This window comes from Strigops habroptila, chromosome 13, assembly GCF_004027225.2.
Source record: "Strigops habroptila isolate Jane chromosome 13, bStrHab1.2.pri, whole genome shotgun sequence".
Taxonomy (NCBI): domain Eukaryota; kingdom Metazoa; phylum Chordata; class Aves; order Psittaciformes; family Psittacidae; genus Strigops; species Strigops habroptila.
The window spans coordinates 4309550-4329520 of NC_044289.2; the positions used below are offsets into that span (position 1 = coordinate 4309550).

The 19971-nt window shown below is 46.5% G+C and overlaps 2 protein-coding genes across 8 annotated transcripts in view; both read left to right on the forward strand.

Annotated features, from left to right (window-relative positions):
• Positions 1-8695, forward strand: part of ITCH (itchy E3 ubiquitin protein ligase) — a 58910-nt gene extending 50215 nt beyond the window's left edge. For all 4 annotated transcript variants that reach the window (XM_030502849.1, XM_030502850.1, XM_030502851.1 and 1 more), the window contains 6 exons: positions 1030-1170; positions 2905-3025; positions 3764-3868; positions 4096-4192; positions 4566-4638; positions 5258-8695. In XM_030502849.1, the coding sequence (XP_030358709.1) occupies positions 1030-1170; positions 2905-3025; positions 3764-3868; positions 4096-4192; positions 4566-4638; positions 5258-5357 (637 nt within the window). In that variant the 3' untranslated portion in view covers positions 5358-8695. The remainder of the gene's footprint in view (positions 1-1029; positions 1171-2904; positions 3026-3763; positions 3869-4095; positions 4193-4565; positions 4639-5257) is intronic.
• A 5696-nt stretch (positions 8696-14391) lies between these two features.
• On the forward strand, positions 14392-19550 carry DYNLRB1 (dynein light chain roadblock-type 1). 4 transcript variants are annotated; one of them, XM_030502855.1, is made up of 4 exons: positions 14392-14540; positions 15644-15719; positions 17259-17426; positions 19022-19550. In XM_030502855.1, exons 1-4 carry the CDS (start codon positions 14538-14540, stop codon positions 19063-19065), a joined length of 291 nt encoding a protein of 96 aa, XP_030358715.1. In that variant the 5' UTR covers positions 14392-14537; the 3' UTR covers positions 19066-19550. The 4 variants fall into 4 exon arrangements, with proteins under 4 accessions (XP_030358715.1, XP_030358714.1, XP_030358718.1 ...); XM_030502854.1 differs by having other exon boundaries at positions 14405-14540; positions 17259-17432; XM_030502858.1 differs by lacking the exon at positions 14392-14540 and adding an exon at positions 14624-14809.
• The last annotated feature ends 421 nt before the right edge of the window (positions 19551-19971 follow it).

Here is a 19971-nt window from a genome sequence, read left to right on the forward strand (position 1 = left end):
ACAGATTCACTGAATCTGGAAGGGGACCTCTGGAGGGCACCTAGTCAAACTTTTCTGCTCAGACTGAGCTAGACCAGGTATCCTTCATTTTGAAAGGAAGGGGTGATTTTATTTCATCATCCATCCGTCTGAAGCCTGCCTTCCTCATCCGAGATGTCCTGCAATAGCACGTGTTTTGGAAAGATCAAGTTCAGAAGCGCTGTTGCATCATGGGGCTGGATAAACCACAGCAGTGTTCTCAAGACTGATGTTTCTGTATTATGGTTGAGGACAAATACCTTGATTTTTGCACTGCATTTTGGGGTGAAATGGTCATCAAAGCCTTTGCATATGCAAGCGATTCTTCACTTTACAGAAGCATCCATTAACATGTAGTGTTGTACCTGTTATTCTCCTGGTTATTAACACCTATAAAGAGAACAGAATTTATCTGAGCAATGCTTGCTGGCCACAGAGTCCTTCTATGCAGAAATTCCAAATAATTCCTCTTTAGCAGGAGTATTTGTACTTAGTTAACTTGGGAACTTGGACAGTTTGGTATATGCTTACAAGATTGTCTCATATATAATATCTGCTGGAGTTGAAGGTAATTCAGTAAGCATTTAAAGTCTTAGTTGCTTCTTATATGCTATTATCTGACAAAGTGACAGCTACAGTTTAACAGTGTCCTTACATTACCTCTTAGAAGAAGTAATCATGCAATGAAACCTACAAAAATGTCATTACTTAAAAAGTTTCTGTATTCCATAAATGTTCCACAGATGATAGGAGGTGGCTTGTCAGCCTTGTGATGGGTAAATTTAAGGGTACAACTGATGAAAAATTTCTGATCAGGAGTACCATCCATTTATGCATGTTGGTACAGTGAGTCAGTACTTCTTGCAAAACCATAATTATTGTGTAAGGAATGTTTCCTTATCCTGATTATTTAGCTCCAAACCTTTTTTCTTAAGGCTCTTTGTACCCATCTCCTCTACTGAGTACAAGGTCTTGACACAGTTATTAAAAATTGTATTTTTTTCCTAACAGAGAGAATGATATTGAAGAATGTGGCTTGGAAATGTTTTTCTCAGTTGATAAAGAAATTCTAGGTGAAATCAAAAGCCATGATTTGAAGCCAAATGGTAGCAACATTCTGGTCACAGAAGAAAACAAAGAAGAATACATTAGGTAAGAATAAATGAAGATTTTTAAAATACTCTCATCTTAGTAGTTTCTTTCTTTATTTCTAGCAAGACAAATTCTAGCAAGAAATTCTATCTCTGACTAATTGTGGATGTGGGCAACAAGTGGCAATTGTTTGGATGTCATATTTGAAAGAATATTGTTAGGAATAAAGTTACTGAAATCCACTTCTCCAAAGATTGCAGAAGGTTCACTTTTTTCCTAGGGATATTGAAGTTTAGCAGAACATCATGACGACAAAGGTGAATGTCAGGTATTTCATGAAACTGTTGCTTGTGTTTAATATTAAAATTATATTGCTTCATAGCCTGCTGATACTCTACCCAGCCTCTTATGTTGGGGTGTTTTTAAACTTAAGAATATTTTTGTGATGATTCTTATTTTTTAGAGATACTTGGGATCACTGCTAGTTTTACCTGAAGTGGTCTTGTAGCATAATTAGGTCTTGGCATTTGTAACACGGTCACAAATTCTCTTGTCATAAATGAAGGATTACATTTGCAGTACCAGGATGTTTTAAGGCAGTAAGTTGAGAGGAGCCTGAGCGTGATGAAAGAACAGAAATGTAAACAGTGACCTGCTTTGTCCTGAAATACTCCCTTCTTCCTCAGTGTGCATCAGTACATAAGCTCTGCTTTAAGGTGTGAACTTCAACATAGAAACATGGAGGACGTGTTTGCAAAACAACAAAAAGTCACACATTGCAGGCACAAACCAAACTGAATCACAGTGAAGTTTTTCTTCCGTTTCTTACGTTGTATTCCATGAAGGCTCCTTTCACAGGAAGGGGTGAGGGAGGAGGGAGTGGATTTTGTTTCCATCGCATGAGTAATCTGAAGACATTTCAGTGATTCACAGGAAAGGTAGTACTTGCGGAACAAGCACCCTGGCATTTTGCAGTTTTTCTGAGTACTAATATTGGGGTTGAAAATAGGGAGGACCTGCAGAAAACCATTCTCTTTTAGTTTTTAGGAACCCAGAGAGAGCACAGATTGCAGTTTCACTCCTGTTCTCCTGTCTTACTCTGAGTCCTGCTTTAAGTCCCCAGAGTTTCTAGGATTGAAATGAGAAAATAGCCATCTCTCCTTTAGACTCCATTTCTCCTGACAGGTTAGGCTTGAATTCAGCATAATATCTGCTTCTCCCTGGGTTCAGGTTCTTCGGGTCTCCTGCCTGCTTTCCACCCTTTTATTAATGGAGAGTGGAGTTTCTGCCACAGAGCAAAGTTTCATGATTAACAGAAACAAATATGGAACTTTCCAAATGGACATAGTCATTTCTTGGTAAGCTAGCAGTCCTACTTATCTTCGCCAGTACAACTTGACCTAGTTTTTACCTTTTCATGGATAATGACTTGAGATTTCTGGGGAGAATAGTAGACAAATACAGCTCTGCATCTTTTTCTTTCTTCAAATACCTAGGGACTGCTGTGCTCTCATTAATATAATCACAGAATAGATGCTGCCTCCTCTTTGAGTCTAAAATACTTTTGTAGCAGAATGGTTGGAAACATAGGGGTTTAACTTAAAGAAAAAACAAAATCGCTTGCAGAGAGTAAAGGTAACTAAAAAAATTACACAATGTTCTATCCCCAGAACTTTCCAGACTTTCCATATTGTTTTAACTTTGCTCACAGTTCATCTCAAAATAGGCTAACAAAGATGTGGATGTGGGTTAGCATGGGCCACTGAAATCATCTCTCTCTGTCTCCTTCTACAGGCTAGTAGCAGAATGGAGACTTTCCCGAGGTGTTGAGGAGCAGACACAGGCTTTCTTTGAAGGCTTCAATGAAATTCTGCCACAGCAGTATCTGCAGTATTTTGATGCTAAGGAACTGGAGGTAAAGGATTGTTCAGCTGTTGCTACATCCAGGTCGTTACACATAAAATACTCAAACTCCAGTCATTAGGTCTGAAGAGCAGAACTTGCCAAGGCTGACAACTCTGCTTTAAAGGACATGTGAGGGAAACAGGATGGAGGGTATTGGATTAGTGTGTTTCCCTTCACTGACCTTTTTGCAACCTACTTACGTGTGTCTAAAGGCTAAGATTCTGCCAGTAGACATTTGTTATTGAGTTGCTTTTGTAATCCTCAGCACTTTGATTTGCCTGTGTTCAAAGAATGAGTAACTTGACAGAAAGGGAGATAAAAACCAGATGTGCAGTGGATGATCACATATAGCTTGGACCAGGTTCTGGATGATTTTAATCTCTCAAAATTGCACTTTCTGAAGCATCTGTTCAATTTAGAAAGATAAAAAACATAAAACATCCTGTTCCTAGTAGCGGACTGTATGTCTGAGCAGTGATAAACTGTTCCTGGCTTGGATGTCTAAATGCAATTGTTCCACTTCTCATGACAGAGATGCTTTCTGGTTTGTGGCTTCTCCAAATACACGTCATGAGCAGGCATCATTCTTTGTTGTAGAAGTTTTGGATAAAGTTTAAAATTAAAACCAAGTATATTCTCACTGTAGATGCTTCTAAGTATGGGTGCAGTTGATGTTCAGTTTTTCTACATGGGCAGTCACAGAAGAAAAGTCATAACTTGTGTTTATTTCCCTTTTTCTCCCCTCAAGGTGCTTCTTTGCGGAATGCAAGAAATTGATTTGAATGACTGGCAGAGACACACCATCTACAGGCACTACACCAGGACCAGCAGGCAGATAGTGTGGTTCTGGCAGGTTTGTAGACTTTGCTTTGTTCTCAGACCTACAGGAGTTACCAAGCACAGAATAGAGTTACTGAACACATCTGTAGCGTGTACACTACAGACGTGGAGTAACTAGTTGTTACTGTTAATCCAGCCATTTGTAACAGTCATGTAAATTGCCTGTTGTGGATGGCGATGATGTGAAAATCTGTCTATCAAATCTATCCCTAAATGTTTATTTCAATTACTGTTTTTCAGTTTGTGAAAGAAATAGATAATGAGAAGAGAATGAGACTCTTGCAGTTTGTGACTGGAACATGCAGATTACCAGTGGGAGGATTTGCTGACCTCATGGGTATGCATAAAAAAAATAATCCCTTAATGCATTAGATATGTTTTTTTAAAAGAACTGATTTGCAAATTTATGGACACTTTAATGATTTTTATATTAATGCTATTTTGTAAGCCCTGCATATGTTTGAGCTATGATGGAAAAAGAGATGGAGGGGATGTTTACACCTAGTGTATTGACTTTCGAAATCACTTCAAATTCATGCATTTCACCACATGCATACTTTGAGCTAGACAGAGTTGTGTAGTGAAGGACAGATGTCTTTTGTTGGTGTGAGTGATGGCAATCTTGTGTTTAAGCCTTTAATACTTCAGTTGTAGTATCTTACCTACTGATGCAACAGTAGCTACACCTTGTTTATCTGAATTTGTTACAGGGAGCAATGGACCCCAGAAATTTTGTATTGAAAAAGTTGGCAAGGAAAACTGGTTACCTAGAAGTCATACCTGGTGAGTATGTAGCAAACCAAACTATTGCTGCTGTCCTCGTTTTGCTGACAGCAATCTACTTGGAGATTGTAGTAAATGGTAATATACTTCAATGGATGAGACCGTGTGAAAGCAAACACCAAGTTATACCAGTAAACTTTGTTGTTGAATAGTAGCTGAACTGCTGAAGAACTCCTGGCAGGAAGTAGATGCCATTGTAAATTCCATGGATTTATGTATTGCTGAAAATTTAAAGTAATAAACAATACTATCTAAAGAGGGGGGGATTGATCTTTAGTTATCACTACACTCCATCTTCATAGTGAAGTAGCCGCATTCATGTTCCTCCTGTGTGTCAGGTAAGTAAACCCACACATGTCAAATGTGAATGATGACTGTAGTTAACCAAGGAAAGTTCATGAAAACCCTTACCTAGCACACTGCATTTCTGACCGTTCAGCTCTTGAACTCTAACTTTCGCTCTCAGAAGTATGTAAATTTATGTTGGAGTCTGCTTTTCCCAGGATCTAAATCCAGGTATCCATGTACAGAGCAAAAAGTTTAATTACTCATATTCATAGTGGAATTTTTGTGATGGTTTAATTATTTTTCAGTATTTAAGTTTTTTCTTTATTTTCAGTTTCAATCGCTTAGATCTTCCACCCTATAAGAATTATGAGCAGTTGAAGGAAAAGCTGTTGTTTGCAATTGAAGAAACAGAAGGATTTGGGCAAGAATAGCTAAAATTTGCACCTTGAAGAATGTGAACTCAACACAATGTCTGGTCTTCACTTCTTCTGCTTGTTGCACACTTCATTGTAAAGTAGACTTGACTTGGATTTATTTAACAATACTAATGTGTAAGTAAATGGATGTTATCCTGAGGTTTTATCCACAGTAACTCTGGATTTCTACTGAGCACTTTCAGAAATCAAATGAGCAATCAGATATGGCTGCAAATTAATTCTGACCTACGTAGAGGTTTAATACAGCTTTGGGCTCTGCTTTGTTTTACCATTCATTAATTAGAATGTGTCCTTAATGACTGACAGATTTTTAACAATAGTTTTGTCTTTCCTTTTTAGTAGCATTTTTTGCTACTGATGCACTGGGAAGTTCATTGGTAGCTGCAGTGCTGCAGCAGCATCCTAAGCCTCTTTAAGCAGTGTTGTAGAGCCAGCCTGTCCGTGAGCAAATCCATCATTTCAGCCCTTTTTTCTATGTCAAGTGTGGCCAGACTGTTTTTCCCTGCCTGGAGTCTGCTCACATGCCAGCTGGACTCAAGCTGCTGCTAAGGGGATGTCAAACTGTGGCACGAATCCAGGGCATAGCTTTGCTTTGGTTTTCTTTTTCCTAATTCTGCGAATTTCAGCAAAATAGCCACCTGCCCAAAGTTGTTGGAACCTTTCTGTGTGCCCTTGGAAGAGTTCTGATCTTTTTTTCTGTGTAACACATTTAAGTTTTAAATCAATATTAACACTGTGGTACTTCACTTGTTTTGCAAAAGACAAGGCCACCTGGGATTGCACTGATTCCATGTAGATTCCTGTTTGCAGACTGATGTTTCTTGTCAACAGTGTTAATGGACGTTATTGTCAGTGTTATTCTTACGTGTTGCAGTCAGTTGCTGTGAAGGCTCTTGGGTTCTCAGGATGAGGTACCAAACAACTGGATTCAGAAAATGATAGTACTTAGCATTTTTGGTAATGAACTGATACTGAACTGATGGCTAAGGCTAAGAGGATGAGAAAGTTCAGACAGGAATTACAGATCTTTGAAAAGCTGGAGCATCAGTAAATACTTCCATAAAGACTGAAACTCAAGTTTCTGGGGGAGATTTCTAAGCTAATTCACTGCTTGTAGCTAATAACTTTTGTAGTGAGTTCCTATTGGATTAATAACATCTTTTACTTCCTTTTAGAATCTGTTAATACTCAGTTCTCTTCTGGTTTACAATAACATTTTGCATTTTACTGCTCCTTTAGACTGAATGCACTTTTTGGGTATGGTCAGCTCCTTCCCTGTGTGAAGGGAGGAAAGCAAACTTCAGTGAGCTGAGCTGGTAGCCATGGTAGGAGTTGTGACACTTGAAACACCATGTAGCACATACTAAAGCATAATGAGGCTCTACGCATTGGGCCAGGAGCTGGTTTTAAGAGGCTTTTGGATATGGGAGCCAAAACAGGACAGTGGGAAACTGTAAAACTGAACTTCCAGTCTCGAAAAGAGTGTTTCTTTCCTCTTGTCCCTTCTGTCTAAACTGTAAGAGGGAAGAACTGATTCAAGCCTAAGAACCACCAAGGCACTGCAGGTTTTAACTGAGTTTTTCAGGTCATGCAAGGAGATGCTTACTGGAAGGCAGGATTCTCAGCCTGTAGAGTGAACAGCTCTTGCGTCATGCATATTCCAAGAAAGGCATGGAAAAGGGTTTCTGGTAACACAGAAATGACCCTCTCTTACAGTTCCATTGCTGGTAGAACCAACCTGACTTCATGGGCTTACTAGGAGAAAAATCTGCCAACTTCAGAAAGGTTTGATGGATTTCTTATAGTACACAGCTCACGAGGAGAAAAAAAGCCTTATAAATATATTCTGTTTGTATGAGTTCTTACAATGAAAGGTAGTTACCTAACGTATTTCCAAGAGAGGTTAAATTAAGCAAGATAATGCAAGATTAAGCTATGACAAATAGTCTGTGTTCTGCATAATGCTTTATGATTCATGTAGGGAACCTAGAACTATTGTTAATGTATAAATATCACCCAAAAGGCTTTCAGCCCTATATTTTTAAACTAAAGAATAGCTATAATTGAAATAGCCTTAGCCCTAGTTCTATAGGGTGTGGCTGTTGAATATTTTTATGGTTGAAATGTTTAGTTCAGGACAAGGTAAATGCTTGTATATATTTTTGCAGTCCGGGATTCCACTTATTCCATTTTTCTTTAATTTAAATGGCATGTTTATATGTCTTTTCTGCTGTATTAGGATGGGGGAAAGGGGGCTGGATATCCCAAGCACCAGACAGGATTTTAAAAGAGAAATAAATAAAAAATAAAGAATCCACTGGGGGGAGGAGAGGGGGAAAATAATCTGAGAAACATGGGGTTGGCCAAAAAAGACAGAAATTAAAGCAAATTTCTTGTATTGAACTGGGGACATTTCTGAAGTCGGAGGTTCAGATTCCTCAGCCGTTTTGCTCCATCAGCATTGAGAATGAGAACAAATGTGTTCAGTTTTTACAGCATGTTGTGTAGAAATAAAAAGGACTTAATATGAGCCACTGGTGCAGTTCTGTTCTTTGTGGGGATCTGGTGAAAGAAGGTGGAGCTGAGCCCAGAGCATCCTGAAGCCCAGACCGCAGGTTGTGAGGAACTGGGCTTCCAATAAGATTTTCAGCAGATGAATGAATTTGTCTCCCACCATCCGGCTGATTTAGCAACCCAAGCTGCATAAATTCATAGTATGTCACAACGCAGGTTCTGCCAATGCAGGCAGTTGCCAATTGATCCCAATTGCTTGAGTATTAAAATAACTTTTATTTAGAGTTTTCCCTTGGGAGAATAACATGAGCAAATGAAACGCTGAGCTGCGGATGGAAGAATTAACAAAATCTTGTAGCTCTGGGCAGCTCAGGAAATGTTAATACAGTAATGAAATGCACAGGAAATGCATCATGTCTTCATCTGATCTAGAATGGAAATTATTTTAGTCAAGTTGCTGGCATTTAAAAAGAAGGGGGTGTATTATTCTGAGGGAATTAAAACAAATGCTTAAGTTTTTATGATTTTATTTTCTGCATTTTTATTACATGCTGCACTGGATTTGTAATCTTGACTCTCTGCTATACTGGTATCTCCAGCCCCCTTTTTATGGTGTCTTTTAATTTTCTTCAAGAATCACTGTTTGTGTATATGTGCTCTAGTGAACTCATCTATAAACTGGGATCAGCAGCACTGGATTGTAAAATACTGTACTGAAATTCCTTGTTGAAGTTTCCTTGCATTGTAATTTCAAATACTCAGGTAACTGTAACAGTATCTCAGTAAGTCAAATACTTTTATAAAACTACTTAAAGAGCTGGAGGTCTCATCGTTGTTTGTTGTGTGTTACGAAGCATCCATGAGCCAAAGAATTGTCTGTGTGCTTTTTTGGGGGGTGAGGTGTGAGGCTGCCTCAATCAGAACCTTGGAATACCACATTGGAAAAGACCTCAGGGTTTATCTGGTCCAACCTTTATAGGCAAAGCACAAGCTAGACAGGATGTCCCAACGCCCTGCCCAGCCCAAACTTAAGATTGTCCAGTGGTGGGGAATCCACCCCTTCTCGGGGGAGATAATTCCAATGGCTGGTTATTATCATTGTGGTAACTTAGTCTGAGTGCAGTCGGAATCTCCCCAGGCGTACTGTGTGCCTATCACCCTTTCTCTTTTCTATGTCACACATTGTAAGAATGGAGTATCCCTTTTCCTTGCCTCGTCCCACACCTCCGTGCACACTGGCATCCCAAAAACGGGAAGGGCTAATTCACCCCCAGGGACACATCCCAACTGTAGCACTTCACCTGTTCTCAGGTGGCTCTCGGGCTGATCGTGGGAGAGGGAAAGAGCAATAGAGCTGGTCTTGGCCCCATGGAGTTGGCCAGCGCAAAGATCACACATCTTACGGTCTCTTTAAGCACAACAGTGTATTTCAATCATCTCAAGAGCTAAAGTTCGGATTGCCCCATGTCCCCCATGAAGCTGCAGCCCCTTCAGGGCTCGTCCCCATCCCCTGCTGCGCAGCAGTTCCAGAACTCCGGTGTCACGGAGCTGTGATGTCGCAGCCCGTGTTCCACCAGCAACTGCACGTTACCAGCGAGACGCACAACACAGACCTTCACCCCTGCACCCTACACTTGTCCTGTGCTCCCTCTCACCCTTCCTGGACCCTCAAGCCCTTCTGCCCTACTGCCAGCCCTTCTACCCCGCTCTCAGTCCTTCTGCCCTCTCTCACCTGACGCCCGCCAGAGTCTCTGGTGCCCTGCTCCACGGTCCCCATCTCGGTGCCACCATGCAGCCCCACAGAAAGACCACCCTTGTCCTGCTGGCAGCACAGCACAGCCCTTGCTGGAGCGAGGAGGCAAAGACCTGCCTACGCAGAGTAAGGAGCCTGTGGGTGTCGAGGCAGGCGCGGCGCTGGGTCTGTGCCCGTGTCCCCCAGGCAGGGAGCACGGCCGCTCACCCCTGCCCTCTCTGCTCTGGCAGGTCTTCAAGATCTTACCGCTCCGCAAGGTGCTGAAGCGCAGGAAGCGCAGGATCCTCCGGCTGCAGGCGCCAGCCTGTCAGAGCTGGTGGGTGCTGCTGGCCAAGGAGCCCCCGGCCTCCCGACACCTCCTGCTGGGGACGTGCCTGGGGCCCCAGCGCCCCACACCTCTGCCCGCGCAGCGAGAGGCGGCCGGGTGCCCAGAGCCCCGTCCCTCAGCTCCGCTCCGCTGCCCAAGGCAGCACCAATGCCCTCTTCTGCTTACTTTTGGCCTTAGGCTGTTCCAGTACATGTTGGAGCCGGAGGACGATGCTGCCAGCAGGATCCATGTGGGGCTGCAGCAGGAGGAGGATATGGAGGTGGACATCAAGTTGGAGGAGGAGGAGGAGGAGGAAATGGAGGTGGACTAAGCAGTGGTAAGACAGCACGTGCCCCCATGCGCTGCTGGCAGTGAGGGTGGCTCGGCTGCTGCCGTGCTGGGGCTGACCCTGCTGCAGGGACACGCTGCCCGGTGGCCTCGTCCTGGCGGCACGAGCGCCACCACAGCGCTGCCCTGCGCTGCCTCTGGGCCACGCGAGCCAAGTCTCAATGCGTAGAGCCCGGCTCCCGGCTCCCAGCCCCAGCCAGGGCTGAGCCCCGCGGCCGACTGACGCTCTCCCCAGCGTCTCCCAGGCTGTGGCAAAGGCAAGGACCATCAGTAGCCTCACTGAAATGACCTTGTGCTGCTTGCTTCCAGGGCTGACCGAGATGGGGATTCCCGTGGAGCAGGAAGAAGTTGTTAGAAGAAGATTTGTTGTTTTTCTTGAAGATTTGTAGTTGGTAGAAGAGTTGCTTTTCCTAGATTTGATAGTTACTTAGTAGAAGAGTTGTATTTTTAAGGTGTAGTTTAAAGTAGGTTAGTTGTAGGTTGTTGTTAGAAGAGTTGTGTTCGTTGTGTTGAGTTTTTATTTTCTTATTTGTTGTTCTGTAAATACATTTCTTGATCTTTTCCTGACCCAGTCTCTCTTTGTGTTTGCTCTGAGCACACGCAAACGGCGTTGGCAGACAAGTGGCTTCCACTTGCTCCGGGTTCTGGGGCTGAAGGCGGCCGGTGCTGCTGGCACTGGGTGCTGGGGCACCCCAACTGCCCCACGTGGGCTCCCTGCCCGGGCAGAGCAGCTCTTGCAGGCTCTCTGCAGCTGCGGGCAGGGCTGGGCACTGGCGAGGGACCAAAGGTGTGGGTGGTCACACGGACCCCTCGGCGGTTGCAGGGACCCCGGCTGGCTGCTGCCATGGGGCACAGCCTGCGCCAGCACTGACCAAGGCTTCTCCAGCTGCTCCTCAAGCTGGGAGAAACACGGCCACGTACGAGGAATCACTCATGGAATCACAGAATCGCAGTGTGCCCAGGCCCAGGTTGTTGTGGGGAGCAGCCTGCACCTGGCCTGCAGTTGGATCCTGCTGCCCAAACCAAGCCTTTTACCTCCCTCCAGCTCTCTCTGATGGGACCCTTCGTCCCAAGCCCGCAGGCTAGAAGAGGGTTTGGGGCCGGAGGTGGCTGGGGACACTGGAGGTTGGGCGGCCGCAGCCGGGGCCAGGGTCACCCGCCGGTGCTGTCATGCTGGGAGCCGACAAGCGCGGAGGGACGGGGCGCTTCCCGGAGGGAACTGGCAGCAGGGTGCAGGGGGAGCTGCTGCGTGCAGGAGGTGTGCGTGCAAATGCAGACAGGGACATGCGAGTTCAAGGCCCAGAGCTGTTGCAGACCCCTCCTGAAGCAGGCAGCCCTCGACACACGCTGCTGGCAGCACATCTTGTCCTGCCCTCGCAGCCTTCGCTGCGCGTGGGCTGCGGGTTCTTGCATGGGCTCAGTTGTGACCGACCTGGCTGCAGGATGTGGCCACTCAGCCGTGTCCTGCTGCCGCCTGCATCCCGAGGCCGGGCAGCGCTGAATTCCACCCCCATGGACGCATCCCAGCTGCAGCACATCAGCGCTGCTCAGCTCGCTCTCAGGCTGATCGTGGGACAGGGAAAGAGCAATGGAGATGGTCTTGGCCCCGTGGAGTTGGCCAGCGCAAAGATGACACATCTTACGGTCTCTTTAAGCACAAGAGTGTATTTCAATCATCTCAAGAGCTAAAGTTCGGATTGCCCCATGTCCCCCATGAAGCTGCAGCCCCTTCAGGGCTCGTCCCCATCCCCTGCTGCGCAGCAGTTCCGGAACTCCGGTGTCACGGAGCTGGGATGTCGCCCGTTACCAGCGAGACGCACAACACAGACCTTCGCCCCTGCACCCTACACTTGTCCTGTGCTCCCTCTCACCCTTCCTGGACCCTCAAGCCCTTCTGCCCTACTGCCAGCCCTTCTGCCCCGCTCTCAGCCCTTCTGCCCTCTCTCACCTGATGCCCGCCAAAGTCTCTGGTGCCCTGCTCCACGGTCCCCATCTCGGTGCCACCATGCAGCCCCACAGAAAGACCACCCTTGTCCTGCTGGCAGCACAGCACAGCCCTTGCTGGAGCGAGGAGGCAAAGACCTGCCTACGCAGAGTAAGGAGCCTGTGGGTGTCGAGGCAGGCGCGGCGCTGGGTCTGTGCCCGTGTCCCCCAGGCAGGGAGCACGGCCGCTCACCCCTGCCCTCTCTGCTCTGGCAGGTCTTCAAGATCTTACCGCTCCGCAAGGTGCTGAAGCGCAGGAAGCGCAGGATCCTCCGGCTGCAGGCGCCAGCCTGTCAGAGCTGGTGGGTGCTGCTGGCCAACGAGCCCCCGGCCTCCCGACACCTCCTGCTGGGGACGTGCCTGGGGCCCCAGCGCCCCACACCTCTGCCCGCGCAGCGAGAGGCAGCCGGGTGCCCAGAGCCCCGTCCCTCAGCTCCGCTCCGCTGCCCAAGGCAGCACCAATGCCCTCTTCTGCTTACTTTTGGCCTTAGGCTGTTCCAGTACATGTTGGAGCCGGAGGACGATGCTGCCAGCAGGATCCATGTGGGGCTGCAGCAGGAGGAGGATATGGAGGTGGACATCAAGTTGGAGGAGGAGGAGGAGATGGAGGTTGACATGGAGGAGGAGGAGATGGAGGAAATGGAGGTGGACTAAGCAGTGGTAAGACAGCACGTGCCCCCATGCACTGCTGGCAGTGAGGGTGGCTCGGCTGCTGCCGCGCTGGGGCTGACCCTGCTGCAGGGACACGCTGCCCGGTGGCCTCGTCCTGGCGGCACGAGCGCCACCACAGCGCTGCCCTGCGCTGCCTCTGGGCCACGCGAGCCAAGTCTCAACGCGTAGAGCCCGGCTCCCGGCTCCCAGCCCCAGCCAGGGCTGAGCCCCGCGGCCGACTGATGCTCTCCCCAGCGTCTCCCAGGCTGTGGCAAAGGCAAGGACCATCAGTAGCCTCACTGAAATGACCTTGTGCTGCTTGCTTCCAGGGCTGACCGAGATGGGGATTCCCGTGGAGCAGGAAGAAGTTGTTAGAAGAAGATTTGTTGTTTTTTTCAGAAGATTTGTAGTTCCTCAAAGAGTCGTCGTGTTTTGTAGAAGAGTTGGAGTTTGTTATAGAAGAGTTTGTTGTAGTTTTGAGTAGGATAGTTGTAGATTGTAGCAGAAGAATTGTAGTTTAAAGTAGGTTTTTGTAGAAGAGTTTGAGGTTGTTGTGTTGTGGTTTTTTGTTGTTGTTTGTTGTTCTCTAAATAAATTACTTGATGTTCTTCCCAGCCAAGATCTCTTTGCATTTGCTGTGAGCTCACGCAAACGGCGTTGGCAGACAAGTGTCTTCCACTTGCTCCGGGTTCCCAGGGCTGAAGGCGGCCGGTGCTGCTGGCACTGGGTGCTGGGGCACCCCAACTGCCCCACGTGGGCTCCAGGCCCGGGCAGAGCGGCTCTTGCAGGCTCTCTGCAGCTGCGGGCAGGGCTGGGCACTGGCAAGGGACCAAAGGTGTGGGTGGTCACACCGACCCCTCGGCGGCTGCAGGGACCCCGACTGGCTGCTGCCATGGGGCACAGCCTGCGCCAGCACTGACCAAGGCTTCTCGGGCTGCTCCTCAAGCTGGGAGAAACACGGCCACGTACGAGGAATCACTCATGGAATCACAGAATCGCAGACCACCAGTTTGGAAGAGACGTTGAGGATCACGTGGTCCAACCTTTCTATGAAAAGGACAAGCCAGACTAAATGTCCCAGGACCTTGTGCAGCCCAATGATAACATGTCTAGCGTTGGGGAACCCAGCACTTCCCTGGGAAACTTATTCCAGTGGGTGATTGTTCACAGCATGAAATGTTTTCATCTTGTCTCCCGTCCCCCCAGGAGTAACTCGTGCCCATCACTCCTCCACACCACCCCCTGTGTAAAGGGAGTCTTCTCTATAGCAACCCTTTAGCTACTGCAACATGGTGATAACACCTCCTCTGCGCCTCCTGCTCCGAAGGCTTCCCTCACACACTGCCCAGTCCTTGGAGCATCTTTGTGGCCCTTCTCTGGACCCTCACAGCCCACCCCCTGCACACCGAGGACCAAACCACCACACAGCGCTGTAGGTGTACCCGCGCTCCCCGCCCACTGACGTTATTTGGGGGCAGAGCCGTGGGGTTTACACCATGGGCTCACCGGCGCGGCGCCATGCCACCGCCTTCCCCTCACAACACCCGCCCCGACAAGCCCTTCCGGGCCGGGCGCAGGCGCAGCGCGCGGGGCCGTGACGGGGCGGTGGCGGCTCAAGATGGTGGGTGAGGCGGTGGCGGCGCTGCCGGGGACCACACGGGGCGGGGGGGTGTCCCGCTCCCCCTCGTGGGGCTCTTGGGGGGGGGAAACGCCGTGTTCGTGAGGCCGAGAGGAGCGGCCGTGGGACCGCCCGGGCCGGCGCCTGGGCCGAGCGGTGTCCGGCCCCGTCCGAGGCGCGGCGCGGCCGTGGGCAGCTCTTGGGTCTTTCTCCGGTTTCTCTCGATCCCCTCGGTTGAGTTCGGGTTTGGTTTCTGCGCTCGGAACGCGCGGGTGCGGCCCTGTTCGTGTTCAGCGGGTGCCTTCCCAGGAGGTTTGATTTAGATCTAAGGCAGAAGTTCTTCTCTGTGAGGGTGCTGAGGCGCTGGCACAGGGTGCCCAGAGAAGCTGTGGCTGCCCCATCCCTGGCAGTGTTCAAGGCCAGGTTGGACACAGGGGCTTGGAGCAACCTGCTCTAGTGGAAGGTGTCCCTGCCTGTGGCAGGGGGTTGGAACTGGAGGAGCTTTAAGGTCCCTTCCAACACAAACAACTGTCTAATTCTGTCACGATCTCGTAGCTGTTCCAACACAAATCACAATTATATATATAAATAGCATTTATTCGTTGTTTTTTCCCCTCACTTTTCTTATTTATAATTGTTCTCAGTATTCGTTTGATAAAAGGGAAGGTAGTCTTGCACTCAGAATGTATCTTTTTCTACTTTTCATAAATTCCATATATATTTTCATACATGATTTTTGTTTGACAGCTAAATTGCAGCAGTCTGACTAAGCAAATCTAATCTTCTAGTTGCAAGCCTACAGCAAAGAACTAATGTGGGAGGTTGCAGGAGAGTTGGGGAAGAGGAGAGAGGGAAAGATTAGAGGGAGTGCCATGTTTCCCCGATATTGTAATCACAGAGGAGTGAAGAGCAAAGACGGAAAACAACTGAAAAAGCCATAGAGAAAAGTCGTACCGAAGAGCAGGCACTTAACTGTGTAGAACAGTGTAGGTGGTACCTGCCTGAATCATTTTTGTGTGGCTTTATTTTCAGACACATTATTACAAAGCTTTGCTGGAAGGCAAACAGCAGCTGTGATCTTCTCTTGATTTGTGCTTTCTCTGCAGGCTGAGGTGGAAGAAACACTGAAGCGAATTCAGAGCCAAAAGGGAGTGCAGGGAATCATTGTTGTGAACTCGGAAGGTACTGTGTCAGTCTTGGTTTGCTGAGATGCAACTAGTTCCAAACGCGTGCTTTTAAGGGCTGATGATTGTTATACTTGTGTTTAGTTTACAGTCTGTCTTTAGCAAAGATATTCCTGTATCCAAAAGACAGACAGTAGTTAGGTTACAAGAGAAAACTGGATTCTCATTTCTGCTTTTCTGCAAGTTCACTTTGTTATTTTAGAAAGTAAATGTATTAAAAAAATTTGCAAAAGCTTAGAAATATTTGAGTTACACAAGTGTCTGAGACTGTTCTGTGAAAGCCCTTATTAGTAGCCCTAAAAGGTCTCCTGACATCTGAAATCTTGCTGTTGTGCATGCCCAGAATGCTGCTGTCTTGGTGGACTCGACCTGTCTCATGCTCGTGGCCTCATGAGGCTCATAAGCTTGGAGTCATTGAAGGCTCCAACAGAGCAGACTTGTCCACAGCACTCTGCATATACCGTGAGCAGCCCAACTTCTTAAAACTGTGTGATTATCAATTTAACTTGAACATTTCCTAGAAATAATCCTTAGAAAAGATGACAGATAGTGGAATCGCCATCTCTGCAAGTGTTCACAAGCTGTGTAGATGAGGCCCTCAGTGACATGGGTTAGTGGTGGCCTTGGCAGTGCTGGGGTAATGGTTGGACTTGATGATCTTAAAGGTCTTTTCCACCCTAGCTGATTCTGTGATTCTATATATGAATATATTGAAGATCAGATCATTGCATGCTTATATGCAGCTTGCATCCCTGCTCACTGCTTTTCCATGGTAGTGAATGATGGATTGTGCTGTCCAGGCTGAAGCTGTGCTTATTTGAACATCCACCTGCAGCAGTTTTTCTGCCATGCCAGAATTTGGTAGTTGGCTGCTGCACTGTTCTGACATGAGAGCTGAATTTTGGCTGGCTTTTCGTGGGAAAACATGTCTAATTGGTGGCAGAAGTGTAAGGGAGGAAAAGCTGTGGCCAAACAGTGGGTCTGCCCTCTCGGCTGGTGTACAGGGACCTTGCAGGACTGCCTTAACTCTTATGGTTAAATGTTGGAGCCTCAGCTTTGTAACAGTGTGATGCAGCAGCTGATGTCCTCTACAGTCAGCACTGCTACCAGCCTGGCTTACTTGAATATCATTGAACTGTGAGGTTCAGGAGCCTCTCTGATTGGAAAAGCAGTTCCCAGTCAGGAGAACAAAATTGAAACATTGGTATTTCCTCTTTCCCCCCACAGGAATTTATTTTTGTTATTATTTATTTATATTTATAAATCTCATAAATGTAAAAGCAAAAGTAAAGCACTGATGCTATTAGAGCTAAATAGTTCTTCTCACTTATACCTGTAGTTCCAGATCTTAGCCTTTCCACATCTTATTTCTGTTCAAGTTCTTCTTTTAAGCCTTTAAACAGACCACTCCTAATCCCTGGTGTAGGGACAACATCTGCTAGGATAAATAGCCACCCCAGTTGGACTTGGTGATGCCCAAGGCACAGTTAGGTCTGGAGTTTTGTCGCTGACCTTTCCTGTCTCCTGTTCCTTGCAGGTATTCCTATCAAAAGTACTATGGACAACTCCACAACGATTCAGTACGCAGGCCTCATGCACAGCTTCATCATGAAGGCAAGGAGCACTGTGCGAGACATCGACCCCCAGAATGACCTCACCTTCCTGAGGATTCGCTCCAAGAAAAACGAGATCATGGTAGCACCAGGTAAAAGTGAGTGGGGACAAAGGAGGCATCAGGGAATCCAGCAGAATTCTCTTCTCATGAGGTTGATGCTGTCAGCCTGAGAGAAAAGGTCTGCCTGCTGCTCTATTCGTATAATCCCTTTGTTACCAAGAAGCTGTTCTGCTTTCTTCAAGGTTGAAACTTATCATTGACCTAAGTTTGTTTTTTTCATGTTTGAGTGTGGGGAATTTCCTTATTTCATCTTGATCAAAGTAGAAAGTGTCAAGTAGTTTTTGAGAGCGTGTTGCAGCCTTTCATGCTTTGTGTTTTTCCTTTACAACACAATAGTTGTAAAGGAATGTGTTCTGAGAGCAGTTTCAGTTCAGCACTAGGCTAAGTGATAAAGCAAAGCAATCCAATAGATCTTTCCACTTCAGAGAAATGTAGTAGAGCATACTGTAGCTGTAGAATCATAGAATTGGAATGGTTTGGGTTGGAAGGAACCTTAAAGCTCATCCAGTTCCAATCCCCTGCCTGTGTGCTCTGCCTGTGTGCTCTGCCTTCCACTAGAGCAGGTTGCTCCAAGCCCCTGTGTCCAACCTGGCCTTGAACACTGCCAGGGATGGGGCAGCCACAGCTTCTCTGGGAAAAGTCTGTGCCAGCGCCTCAGCACCCTCACAGGGAAGAGCTTCTGCCTCAGAGCTCATCTCAATCTCCCCTCTGGCAGGTTAAAGCCATTCCCCTTGTCCTGTCCTTACAGGCCCTTGCCCAAAGCCCCTCTCCAGGTTTCCTGGAGCCCCTTTAGGCACTGGAGCTGCTCTAAGGTCTCCCCTTCAGGAGCCTTCTCTTCCCCAGGCTGCCCCAGCCCAGCTCTCCCAGCCTGGCTCCAGAGCAAAGCTGCTCCAGCCCTCGCAGCAGCTCCGTGGCCTCCTCTGGATTCACTCAACTCTGAACTCATTTGTGTAGTCATGAGTTGTACAGTTATATCAGCAGCAACCTTTTTTTTTCAGGAAACATCCTCTTTTATTTCATCAAATTACAGAATGGGAAGCAATGAGTTCACTAATGTGGCAGGAAGTCAGCTTTGCTCTTCCATGCTGCGCTGGCTCTGCGGTGGGCTTGTGCTGATGGAAGGCAGAGAACGGGGTTGCAGTTGTGGTAGGCTGCTCTGTAGGGACTGGCCAGGCAGATCTTAAGGCAGGCTCCAGGGTTTATGCTGAAGCAGCCTTTTTTCATCCTTCATGTGGAAACCAGAGAGGAATGAGCATTGCTCTAGCAAAAATGTAGCTACAGTCACTGCAGTCCAGCAGCCTGCCTGTGAGATAGAGGAAATCACCTTCTTGCACCACTGATTTTGATTTCATCACTGCATATGCCAGTTACTTTTTCTTCCTAGGCACAAACTGAGTTAAGTTCTATTGCCTTGGGAGCATGCAGTTCTTAAAGCTGATGCCTTTTCTCTTTAAAACTCAAAAATAAGTGATCTGACATGCCTGGCCTGTTTTTCTCACTGAGAATGAATGTCAGGACTTAAAGTTCCCACAGCATACCAGGGAGATAAAAAAACTGTTGAATTTTACTGTTGCTGTGATAAAATATCCACAATGAAAGAGTAATTTATTTCTTTTTTTCTCCAGATAAAGACTACTTCCTGATTGTCATCCAGAATCCAACTGAATGATTCCACTGACCTGGTCTGTTTGTTCCCTTTGCCCAACTGTTGTTTGTTTTTCTTTATTTTTTTATTTAATGGTAAAAAGTAAAGCATTAGTGTCAACTCTGCTGTGCCACTCCAGTAATGTCTCGGAAAACAAAAGTGGGTGGTTTTGTTGTTTACAAACAGAAAAAGTGGCTTTTGTGTTTTTTGTATTGCAAATCACTTTGAGGAGTTGGTGAGTTAGAATCAGGCAGTAAAAAATGCAACAGATTCTTTTAATAGTTAGCAAGATAATGTAATAAAATTCTAATAATGTTCTAAAAAAGATGATTCTCTGTATGTTCCTGTGCTTCTGTCACCACTATTTGAGATATGCTTTGACACTATTACTTCTGAATGACTGTAAATATGAAACTTGCCTGTCCTCTAGTTCTGTCTTACTCTGTTGGTTTTACAAGTTACTTTGACACAAAGTCTGACCATATCAAATTAAAAAGTGTCATCAGTGACTGACTGTCTTCTGTGTTTTCCTTCTGAAGATTTTAATTATGCTCAGGATTGATTGAAGGTTTCTTCAAAATGTAGAACCTTCCTAGGACTATTTTTACTCATCTGTTGCTTTCTCTAAGCAACGATTAGTTGTATGTGCGATGTACTCATAATTGCCTCGTATGCTGGAGCATTTTCCTACCACTTTGTTTTTGTTTCAGACAGAAGTGTTGTGGCTAAGGCCATCAAGATTGCCTGTTGGAGCTCTCCTGCTATGACAGTTCAGTAGCCAATTTGATCTGGTATCTTCCTTCAGTGGTTTTTTATTGATGGCCATTAAGGAGATAAAAAGGTCATCTGGTTCCTCCACAATACTAAAGGGGTTATTTTTGTCGCCTCAAAAGAGCTTTGTGATGGCACATAGAGCTCAAGAATTTGTGC